The sequence below is a fragment of the Palaemon carinicauda genome, chromosome 29 (assembly GCF_036898095.1).
Source record: "Palaemon carinicauda isolate YSFRI2023 chromosome 29, ASM3689809v2, whole genome shotgun sequence".
Classification (NCBI taxonomy): domain Eukaryota; kingdom Metazoa; phylum Arthropoda; class Malacostraca; order Decapoda; family Palaemonidae; genus Palaemon; species Palaemon carinicauda.
The window spans coordinates 64,163,438-64,175,964 of record NC_090753.1 but is presented as its reverse complement, the minus strand read 5'-3'; the positions used below and the strand labels follow the sequence as shown (position 1 = coordinate 64,175,964).

Genomic DNA, 12,527 nt, shown 5'->3' with positions numbered 1-12,527 from the left:
CATCATTAGGCTAGGCAGTTAAAGCTAGCATCCTTAAACCTAAAAAAAAAAGGAAAAAAAAATATGCCAGGCAGTTAAGACAAGCATGATTGGGCTAGGCAGTTAAGCCTGGCATCCTTAAACCTTAAAGATAAAAAAAAATATGCTTGGCAGTTTAGACAAGCATCATTAGCCTAGGCAGTTAAGCCTGGCATCCTTAAACCTAAAAGAAAAATATGCCTGGCAGTTTAGACAAGCATCATTAGCCCAGGCAGTTAAGCCTGGCATCCTTAAACCTAAAAAAAAAAAATATGCCAGGCAGTTTAGACAAGCATCATTAGCCTAGGCAGTTAAGCCTGGCATCCTTAAACCTAAAAAAAAAAAAATATGCCAGGCAGTTTAGATAAGCATCATTATGCTAGGCAGTTAAGCCAATCATCATAAGGCTAGGCAGTTAAGCCTGGCATCCTTAAACCTAAAAAAGAAAAGATTAAAAAATAATATTCCTTTCACAAAAATGAAAATACCGGTATATTCCTTTTACAAAATATGCGACGTCACTATGAAATAAAAAGTAATATTCCTTCCTCAAAATAACATAAAAATATATTCCTCTTACAAAATAATATAAAATAATATTCCTTTCACAAAACAAAAGGAAAAATATATTCCTTTTGCAAAAAACAAAAAATATTCCGAATAAAAAAAATCTTTTTTTTTTTTGGTTTCAATTTTAAAATTTTTTGTTGGTTTGTTAGTTTTGTTATTTTTTTTTTTGGGGGGGGGGGGGGGTTTCTGTCAAGTTTCTGACTTATTAATTATTTTGGATATTCTCCTCCGTTCGTTCGTTATGAACCTTATTTTCGTCTGTTTCCAAAACTGGGACTATGGGTCCAAGGGGGGCCCAAGAGTAAGCCTTGTCCCGTTTTGGTTTCTTCTTCTTTGGTTTCCTTAACAAAAGTTTCCTTGTGGGTCCTTTTTCTCCTTGTTTTTCTTCCTTCACCCTGACTATTTTATTGTCATCTTCTACTGGAGTTTCACAACCTTCTACGACTGAAGTTTTATCAAGTCCGCATTTCTCCTTTCCTGGTGAACCCTCGTCACCCGTTCCTTCTTTTTTAACCTTTTCCAAATCTCTCCTCTGAAGTTCCTTCTTCAGTGAAGAGATGACATCCTTCGCTGCGGACAATTCTTTCTTCATTTCATCCTCTTTGTTGGTCATTCGAACAATCTTTCCATTCAGGTTTTTCTCTCGTTTCACTTTGTTCTCCAGTTGTTCACGAAGACCTTCGTTCTTCTTGAAGACCTTCGTTCTTCTTGAAGACCTTCGTTCTTCTTTGTTATTGTGAACACTGCCTCCTTTAGCTCACGATTCTGCACTAGAGCTTTAGAAATCTCCCCCTGCAGCTCTTCTACTAGACGTTGGTGTCCTTGGCTTCTTTTCTGATCATTAGAACGAGCCTCCATCAGCTCTTTTTCTAGTTTAATTTTCTCTAGAGCTAATTCTTTATTAAGGAAGCTTCGTTCCTCATTGGATTTTTTGAGATCTTCATTCTCTGCCAGAAGGATCGATTTCAGTTCGTCATGAGCCTCGATTTCCTTCTTGGCCTTTTCCAGTTCCTCATTCAACTGGACCATTTTCGCTGTATTTTCTTCAACCAAAATCACTTTACCTTCAAGCTCTCGTTTCAGAGCTTCCTTCTCTCCCATAAGTTCTGATTGCATCTGAATATGGGCATCATTTTTCTGCTGAGCCATTTTCAGTTCCTCTTTCAACTCAAGAATTGATTGATAGTAAGTTGCAAGTTGATTTTCCTGGCCTTCAATCACAGCCTGTTTATTGGCAAGTTCTTTAGCCATGTTTTCATTCTTTAGCCTGAGATCTTCAATCTCAGTGTCTTTATCAGTCTGAACTGTTACATCTGATTTAGAGACAACACTCCCTCTGCCTCCTGGCAGCAGCAGCTGTTCCTCCTCCCTGGAAAGCGAAGGATCCGTCCCACTGAGGACAGCTTCAGTCTCCTCGGAAATACTGTTGATTTCCTCCTGGTCCAAGACAGGCTCGAGTGCCTCACTCTGTTCCTCCTTGGCCCAGAATTTCCTCATCAGAAGACCACCTCCCAAAATGAGGCGTAAACCCTCCAGTTCCATCAACCGGGGCTTCTGGTCCTGAAAACCGTCTTCGGAAGAGGGACCCCCAAGTAGACATTTCTTCCCGTACTCACTGATAGCTCTCAATGCGTTGTTTGTAAACATCGTTGCAAAACTCAGAATGCAGATCACTGGACTTTGATCAGGTATAATTTGAAAAAAATCGAAATAGGTCCTGGCTGAAATATCGACTCCGAGATTGAAGGCGTTTTGAAGACTGGAGACGTCTTCGTTGGCTTCGAGATCGTCTCAAGAAACTGATTCCGATTATAATTCGAATGAGAGCGAGACTTTGAAGACGTCTTCGTTCGATTTGGGAAAATTCTTCACTCGGTCTTCACCGAAACTTGGTAGTAATTTCTTTTCCCCGAAGGAAATAGATAGATAGATAGATAGATAGATAGATAGATGGATAGATAGAATTGTATTTATAAGAAAAAGTTAAAATTCTTATGAGGTGTGAATGAAGACTCGGATGAAAACGGGATGGTGTGAAGCCCTTTGAAGACATCGTTGAGTCGTTGAAGAATCTTCATCAGGTCTTCACCGAAGATTTCTTTCTGCTTCAGTAGAAGTTTGCGTTATTCTCATCACATTTTTTTTTTTCATTTTTTGAAAAGACAAATCTAATATCTCCATTGACTATTCCTTTCGTAATTTCATTTCCCCGAAGGAAATCTTGAAAAAAAATCTTACAAAAAAAGAAAGAAGAGAAAATTTATATAACAAATAATCTCGTATCGAGTTTCGTCATTTTGTTTTAGTCTCTGGAAAATGTCAAAGATTTCGGAAATGAAAAAAATACTAATTTATAGTTTTACTTTCCTTTTATTCTATCCAAATTATTTTTGTTATTAATTTTATGTTATATTTATATGATATATATATATATAATAATATTATTATTATATATATATATATATATATATATATATATTATATATATATATATACGTATATATATATATATATACATATGTACATATATATATATATATATATATATATATATATATATATATATATATATATATATATATATATATATATATATATATATATATATATATATATATATATATATATATATATATATATATATATATATATATATTTTTGGGCTCAAGCCATGTCGTCCTGATGGAAGTTCCTATAGGGTAGCTTCCTAGGGTATATTACAACTACGGCGATATTCCCAGAGAATTTACCTTAAGGTACCAGAATTCTAACTCCTGGAGCGAGTATCCCTCGTGAAAGGGATATCGCGACATATCAGAGGACGTATTCTAGACACGTCACATGGCAATCTACGACCTGAACAGAGATTCGTCTCGTAGGAGGGAGATTGACGAGATACGAATTCGGGAAAGAAAAAGGGGAGCCGCTCCCAAGGCTTCCCTATCCCCCGATTCGTATGCGTGCCTGGCGCCAATCCTGGCGCCATCTGTATTCCTTTTTGCGTAGCTTAACAACTCGGTGTTTTTTCCTGTTTTTCTCGCAAATCTTGGATTTATTCAGCTTTTCATGGCTTCTTCGTCTTCGTTGACCTCGGATAAGTTGAGTATAGTGTCTGTTATGTATAAATGTAGGCTCTTGGTAAAATTTTGAGTGATTAATAGGATTAATCTTTGATACAAGAGCCGTAGCCTACCAGAGGTGTCCTGGACACTGTCACTCGCTAGGTATAAATTAGTTAGTCAGAGTGACATTCCTGGTTGTTTTGCTTAATAAATTTTAGCTATTTAGCTTTACATAGGATTTCCTTTCGTGCTTAGTATTATTTGGCGAAGTATTCGCCATTCTGGCCTACGCTAGGCCATGTAGCCTAGTCGTTTGGTCCTAGTACTTAATGCATGATTTTGGTTTTTCCGAGTGTAATTAAAAGTTTATTGAAGCTTTAGGCTATATTTTATACATTTTAGACTGTGTGGAATATTTCCAAGATTGTATACGTGAGAGTTTCGGTGAATTAGGTAATCGATTCTCTTGGTGCCTAGGCTAATTGCTTATGGAGCCTTAGTATACTTTATTATACTCCCCGGTTGCTTTCTTTTCTTCGGAGAAGGTATGCAATCCCTTTCCCTCTGTTTAAGCCTTGGGCTTATCCCTAAGTGGTTTTTTCCGAATTTATTTTCGATAAAACTATACTAGGGTGTTACTGTACCTTCCTGTTCCAGCAGAGTCTGGTTCAAAGAGGGACAGAACAACAGAGTTTTTAGTCTGAGTCCGTGTTGTCTGGCTTGGGGCAGAGTCTCCCTCGCTGACCTAACACTTACAAAGGGAGCTTAGCTCCCTTAGGTCACTATCGAAGGTTTCTGTAGTTATGATTCCTTCTTGTGTGATCGACCAGACTAAGTCCTGTTGCTGTTCTCGGGGAGGATAAAATCTTCCCTTGGGAGTAGCAACGCCTTCCTTGCTTTGGTGCTCTGGAAGCTGGCAGGTATTATACTACTGTGCTGGCCCTTTCCCTTAGATCTCCCTTAGGCTAAGACAAAGTTCTTGGCTGCGGGTGATCTGTCACTAAAGCAAGGTTGGCAGGACCCTCTTGTCCCTTCCCCCTCTATCTCCGTAATGGCCTAGCCATTACTGTACTGTACCTTGCCGGCCGGCAGAGCTGGCCGGCAGGGATATTACTGTACTGTATGTCATTCTACTTCTGGACCTAGTATAGGTTGGGATGTGGAATTGACTAAGCCCATTGCCGGCCGGCAGAGATGCTGGACGGCAAGGGTCTTATGTTTTCGAGTGCTGCCCGGACCTCTCTTGGTCCCTCATCCATGCCTGCCGGCAGAGCCGGACGGCATTGGTCAAGGAAGCCTGAATTAAGTTTCTCCCCTTCCTTATATGCACTCTTTCGGTTGCCGGGCTTGGGGGGTTGTGTACACTCTTATCCCGGCATCCATTCTATTTTCTTCTAGTGCTGTACCTGTCCCGGCTGCCGGCCTATGAGGCCGGCAGCCGGGCAGGTGTAGTCTTCTGGTTCTTTTGCTGCCGGCTGGCATCGGTCTTGTACCTTTGCCGGCCGGCTTATGTCAGTCCTTGTCTGCCGGTCACCAAGAGTGTGGCCGGCAGCTGGGTACTACCTTGTGTAGTTGCTGGCCGGCAATCATTGCCGGCCAACACTGGCTGTTGCTGGCCGGCAGCTGCTGCCGCCGGCACAGGCATTTGAACCAGAGGGCTGCCGCCCTATAGCTGTTAAGTAGTATACTTTAAAGCTAATTGTGATGTGTGCCGGCCGGCCAAGGCAGGCCGGCATACATCCTCCTATACTGTACTAGTATTCTTCTGTATAGCATATACAGTAAGAAGAAAACTATAGTAAAAGTTTAGGTACAGCACTGTATCTTCTAACACTATTGTGTTTTCTTGCACGGCCCTTTGCTGTTGCCCTCAGACAGGAAGCAGACTTCTTCCCCGTCTATTATCCAGGATTTTAAAATCATTGCCTAGGTGTGAGCTCCACCTGTTTCCTCTGGAAACCTTGCATTGGTTACTCTAGTAGAGATAAACCATTTTGATTTTATTATCTGGAAGGCTGCAACAATGGGTTGTGAGGGAAACACAAGTGTGTGTCTTTCCTTTATGAATTGTTATGCTATACTATGCATATCCAGTGATACATAGTTCACTTGATACTCATGGAAATTTCTTCTCTTTACAGGAGGACCCTCCGAAGTGCGGAAATGTTTTCTGCAATGTCCGCAGCAAGAACCTCTGCGGACATGAGTGTTGTAGGAGACACGCAGCATGCGCTGTCTCCAAGGATGATCTCCAGTATTGGGACCCTCAGGTATGTACTGTATGCACTAACCTGATTACTGAGGCTTTTGATTCCCCTAGAACGGCGGAATCAAGGGATATAGCTAGGGAAAAGCTTCGTACTTGGGTAAGGGGCTTCAAGAAGAACACCTCTGGCCCTTATCTTCCAAGTGAGAAGATGAGGGCGTATCTTTTTCCCCAGGCATCAGCTGAAGCAGTGATTCCCCAGCCTCAAGAGGAGATCCTTCAAGATCAAGTCCAGGTGGACGAGGAAGTCGCAGATGCGATGCAAGACATCCAGTTGTGTGACAGGATGTCTGACCTGGACGAACGTTTGGAAGAAGACCTCCTGGCAGAAGGTCAGGATCAAGTTCAAACCCCGGATGTCGTAGAGGATGAGGTCGACGAGGTGTCGGCTACTCCGGTTCAGATGCCGGAGCCTATCCCCTCAACATCAGCTGGCCTCCCAGTAGAACTGGGACAGGCCCTCTCTTCGATTGTTGGAATGATCCAACAAATGCAGAAGGAGAATCAGGAGAAGGCGGCTGCAATGGAACTGCGTATGCAGTCCCTGGCAGAATCACATGGGCCCCGGAAAAGGCTCAATGTGAAAGACCTTCCCATATGCTCAGATGCTAACCCATGGAGGTATGCTGAGCACATGCCGATGACGACTGGAAAGATCGTCATCTCGGATAAGCTGGGTTCAGTTCCCCTAGAGGAGGTAGAATTCTGGCCCAGCAAGGCATCATATCCGGACTGCTATGTCCGGCTGAGAAAAGAACCAGCTTCAAGGGAGGAGACAGAGCCGAAGGAGGTCATTATTATGGACCACGCTAAGGCTCAAGCCCTACTTTCATCCTCGATGAAGGAGAGGGGCTTCTCGAATTCGAAGGTAGCTGCATTGAGCAAGAAGCTCCCTTCGTTTGTGTCCTCTCCTGATAGAGCCTTCCCCTTTTTACAGAAAGGGTTTGCGGCTGTCCTAAAGACAGTCGAGGCCGGCAAGCCTTGCCCCTCCCTGGAGGAGTGTAAACCCTTGTCGCTGGCTCTACCTATGGACCACAAAGACTGGAAGGATGTCCATCTGACATTCTCAGTGGGAAAGTTGGAGGCTGATATTGCCGGACGGCAATTCGGCGAGGACCTCCCCAAGCTGTCCGAATCTCTTTTACGAAGAGAGTTCGAAACAAAAGAAAGACTGGCTGCCTCAATGTCTCATCAGACTACTCTCGAGACGATGGCAAGTGACCCCAAGGTCCATGAAATGTTCATGGTAGTGGCTAAGTCTCACCTAGCCACAGTGATGAAGGACCTTTATAGCTTCGTCAAGGCAAGGAGAGCTTGCAGGGAGTTCGTGTTCACCGGGGCTTCGGTGAGACACGAGCCAAGGAAGTTAATCTCCTCCAACATTTGGGGAAAAGACCTTTTCCCTACCGATGTGGTCAAAGAGGTTGTTGATAAGGCCGCCGTGGAGAATAGAAACCTTCTCCAGAAGTGGGGCCTGGCTATCAAAAGAAAATCTTCCCCGGATGAGGGTCCTCAACCAAAGAGGAAGAATATGAAGACTAGGCTACCATTTCGGCCAGCCAAGCCTTATAGACAGCAACAGCAACTGCAATTGCCTTTGCCTCCAGTGCCCCAGATGGTGGCACAAACCCCGACTGCCTTTCAGTGGGTACCCCAGGCGGTGCCAGGTCAGTCAACCACATTCGCCCCAACGTTCGAAGGACAGTCTTCTTCCTTTCGTGCAAAACCTAGAGGAGCAGCCAGAGGCTCGTCTAGGCGCCCCTCAAGGGGAAGGGGATTCAGAGGCGGTCGTGGTCAGGGAGGCAAGACCTCAGGACGGCAGTCCAAGTGAAATGATACCGGTAGGAGGGAGACTGCTGAAATTTTGGGATCGCTGGACCTTCGATCCCTGGGCCCAAAGCCTACTCAAGAATGGACTGGGTTGGAGCTGGTACAGCACTCCACCCCCATGCCTTCGGTTTTTCAACACTCCACCCCCATTTTGGAGGAGTACGTTCAAGAACTGTTGGAGAAAAATGTGATCCGAAAGGTGAAGTCCATCAAATTCCAAGGGAGGCTGTTTTGTGTTCCCAAGAAAGACTCGGAAAAGCTCAGAGTCATTCTGGACTTGTCACCACTCAACAAGTTCATAGTGAATTGCAAATTCAAGATGCTAACACTGCAACACATAAGGACCTTACTGCCCAAGAGGGCATACTCAGTCTCTATAGACTTGTCAGAAGCCTATTGGCACATTCCAATCAGCCGTCGACTCTCCCCCTACCTAGGGTTCAGGCTACAACGGAAACTGTACGCCTTCAGAGCCATGCCATTCGGGCTAAACATAGCCCCAAGGATTTTCACGAAGCTTGCGAGCGCAGCTCTCAAACAATTACGCCTAAAGGGAATTCAGGTAGTAGCCTACCTGGACGACTGGCTGGTGTGGGCAGCATCCGAGACCGAATGCTTGCAAGCTTCCAGTCAGGTGATCCAGTTCCTAGAGTACCTAGGCTTCAAGATCAACAAGAAAAAGTCTCGACTTTCTCCATCCCAAAAGTTCCAGTGGCTGGGAATCCACTGGGACCTTTTGTCACACAGTTTCTCCATCCCAATGAAGAAAAGGCAGGAGATAGCGGGCTCTGTCAAGAGACTTCTAGATTCCGAAAGGATATCAAGACGCGAACAGGAGAGGGTACTAGGCTCTCTCCAGTTCGCTTCAGTGACAGACCCAGTGCTAAGAGCACAGCTAAAGGATGCGACCGGAGTTTGGAGAAGGTATGCATCAAACGCGCGAAGAGACCTGAGAAGACCAGTGCCGCCTCGGCTACGTACTCTTCTCAGACCTTGGTCCCAAGCCAGACATCTAAAGAAGTCGGTTCTTCTTCAGCCACCTCCCCCGTCGATGACGATTCACTCAGACGCCTCAAAGGAGGGATGGGGAGGTCACTCTCATCGGAAAAAAGTCCAGGGGACTTGGTCCAAGCTATTCAGGACCTTTCATATAAACTTTCTAGAAGCTATGGCAGTGCTCCTTACCTTAAAGAAAGTCTCCCCGCGTCACTCGATCCACATAAGATTGGTGACAGACAGCGAGGTGGTTGTGAGATGCTTGAATCGACAAGGGTCGAGGTCACCACCTCTCAACCAAGTGATGTTAGCCATTTTCCGATTGGCGGAAAAGAAGAAGTGGTACCTGTCGGCAGTTCACCTTCAAGGAGTCCGCAATGTGACAGCGGACGCTCTATCCAGGTTCACACCGATAGAGTCGGAATGGTCCTTAGACGCAGGATCATTTTCCTTCATTCTGAATCAAGTCCCAGAACTGCAAATAGACCTCTTTGCGACGAAAGACAACAAGAAGTTGCCCCTGTACGTGTCCCCGTACGAGGACCCCTTAGCGGAAGCAGTGGACGCAATGTCCCTCGACTGGAACAGATGGTCCAGGATTTATCTGTTCCCTCCTCACAACCTTCTGTTGAGGGTCCTCAACAAACTGAGATCCTTCAAGGGGGTAGCGGCAATAGTGGCCCACAAGTGGGCGAACAGTATGTGGTTCCCCTTGGCGTTGGAACTACAGATGAAGTTCGTGCCGCTACCACATCCAGTTCTGACCCAGCGAGTCCAGAAGTCGACTGTCTGCGCTTCATTACAGAAAACCCAGACCCTGCAGCTCATGATTTTCTCGCCCTAGCGGTGAGAAAGCGCTTCGGGATTTCGAAAGCCAGTATAGACTTCCTAGAGGAATACAAGTGCAAATCGACTAGAAGGCAATATGAGTCATCTTGGAGAAAATGGGTGGCCTTTGTAAAGGCAAAGAATCCGCAGGAGATCTCAACAGATTTCTGCTTATCTTTCTTCATCCACCTCCATGGCCAAGGATTGGCAGCTAACACGATTTCAGTGTGTAAATCGGCTTTGATGAGACCCATTTTATTTGCCTTCCAGATCGACCTAGGTAACGAGATCTTTAATAAAGTTCCGAAAGCCTGCGCTAGGCTCAGACCTTCAGCACCTCCAAAGCCCATCTCATGGTCTTTAGACAAAGTTCTTCATTTCGCCTCCCTGTTGAGCAATGAAGAAGGTGCGTTAAAGGATTTGACGCAAAAAGTTATTTTCCTATTTGCACTCGCGTCCGGGGCCAGGGTTAGTGAGATCGTAGCCCTCTCGAGAGAGGCAGATCGTGTTCAGTTCCTGGATGGGGGGGAGCTGAACCTGTTTCCGGATCCTACGTTTCTCGCCAAGAATGAGTTACCCACCAACAGGTGGGGTCCCTGGAGAATCTGCCCTCTGAAAGAAGATGCATCTCTATGTCCAGTAGAATGCCTAAAGGTCTATCTTCGTAGAACTTCAGACTTCAAGGGTAGTCAACTATTCAGGGGAGAAACATCAGGCTCAAATTTATCTCTGAATCAACTCAGAGCGAAAATGACATATTTTATTCGCAGAGCGGATCCTGACAGTACACCCGCAGGTCACGATCCGAGGAAAGTTGCCTCATCCCTAAATTTCTTTAATTGTATGGATTTTGAACATCTCCGTTCATACACGGGCTGGAAGTCTTCCAGGGTGTTCTTTCGCCACTATGCGAAGCAAGTAGAGGAACTTAAGAGATCTGTGGTAGCAGTGGGTCGTGTAGTTAACCCTACTGTTTAACTCTGCGAGGAACAGTGGTCTTAATTGGGACGATTAAGTCCAGGGTGAGTGTGTAGGTACATACTGTACTACAAACTAAATAAGGGCACCAAGTGCCCATATAGACTGTTCCTTCTTTCAAAGGTGAACCTTGCATAAGTTCAGACATGTGTGCCAAGCGTTTCTAACGCTAATGTGATTGATTTGTAATACAGATTTTTTATGACTTGATACCTTGGTATCTCATTAAAGTGGTGTTTAATGGTTTTTCTTTCAGATAAACAAGTTCTGTTTACTATCATACTTATGCTTAAAGTTTTGGGTTACCCTTTTTTATATAAATATATATATTTGTTGTTAACCTGTCTGTTTATTATCTGTCAATAAACTTGTTCTTGAGAACCTTGCGTCTCTTTCACCTGTGTCAATTTATTGGTATAATTGAGCATTTTAATTCTATGTATCTTATCTGGGATAATTCTGATAGAATTGTTCTGTTTTGCAAGCTATGTTGCATTGGTTTATGTAAGTCCCCTAATGGGAGGACTCCGTCCCATAAAGGGACGAGGGCGGTTTTATTAGTTTCTTCCTATGCGGATATAAACCTTTGTCCAATATAAGTATTGTGCGGATTACTGGTCAATATATTGACGCAGTGGTTCTATACAAACTATGCTTTACTTAATATAGGGCGAGACCACTATATTAGCTTGCCTGGTATTCATACATAGATATATGTACTCTTCGAGACTTTCCAGAGTCTAGTAGGACTCTTCCCTGTAGGGGGCAGGAAGCTCTAACATAGTTTATAGTTAGTTGAAAAGATGTATAACGGTAACATCTTAGGTCTCTAGGTCTAGTCGACCGGGAATAAATATCTCCGGGGAGTACGGCACGTTCTGAGAATCCACAGATACAGTAATGCTCTGGTACACTTCCATCAGGACGACATGGCTTGAGCCCAAAAAACGGATTTTGAGCGAAGCGAAAAATCTATTTTTGGGTGAGATAGCCATGTCGTCCTGATGGACCCGCCCTTGCCTTTCTAAGAAAGGGCTGTAGGACCCCTCCCTACATACAGTATCTGTAGCACCTCGTGTACGCTACAAGGAATACAGATGGCGCCAGGATTGGCGCCAGGCACGCATACGAATCGGGGGATAGGGAAGCCTTGGGAGCGGCTCCCCTTTTTCTTTCCCGAATTCGTATCTCGTCAATCTCCCTCCTACGAGACGAATCTCTGTTCAGGTCGTAGATTGCCATGTGACGTGTCTAGAATACGTCCTCTGATATGTCGCGATATCCCTTTCACGAGGGATACTCGCTCCAGGAGTTAGAATTCTGGTACCTTAAGGTAAATTCTCTGGGAATATCGCCGTAGTTGTAATATACCCTAGGAAGCTACCCTATAGGAACTTCCATCAGGACGACATGGCTATCTCACCCAAAAATAGATTTTTCGCTTCGCTCAAAATCCGTTATATGTATATATATATATATATATCTGTACATACAGATACATACATACATGTATACATATATATATATATATATATATATAATATATATATATATATATATATATATGTATAGATATACATATATACACTATTATATACACACATATATGTATATATATATATATATATATACATACATACATATAAACATATATATATATATATATATATATGATGTGTATATATATATATATATATATTTCAGACGTTAATAGTTCATTGCAGGACAAAGGCCTCAGACATATGTCTGTTCTCGTCTGTTTATGATCATTCAATGCCAATCTATACTCGCAAGTTTTCGTAGATGTCAATCCTTCGTCTTTTCTTACTTCCTCTGCTTTTTTTGCATTTCATAGGGACCCATTTTGATTTTGTGGCTCAATCTGTTATTTTTCAATCTCATTATATGCCCTACCCATGTGAGAATACCCTCTACTTTAGTTTACTCTCGTGTTTATACATCTATCTATCTATCTATAT

The 12,527-nt window shown here is 43.6% G+C and overlaps 1 protein-coding gene across 1 annotated transcript in view; it reads right to left on the bottom strand.

Annotated features, from left to right (window-relative positions):
• Positions 1 to 2,078, bottom strand: part of LOC137622620 (calponin homology domain-containing protein DDB_G0272472-like) — a 36,905-nt gene extending 34,827 nt beyond the window's left edge. The window contains exons 1-2 of the mRNA XM_068353226.1: positions 1,305 to 2,078; positions 1,024 to 1,266 (exon numbers count right to left, since the gene is read on the bottom strand). Of these exons, the coding sequence (XP_068209327.1) occupies positions 1,024 to 1,266; positions 1,305 to 1,839 (778 nt within the window). The 5' untranslated portion in view covers positions 1,840 to 2,078. The remainder of the gene's footprint in view (positions 1 to 1,023; positions 1,267 to 1,304) is intronic.
• Between the last annotated feature and the right edge of the window lie 10,449 nt (positions 2,079 to 12,527).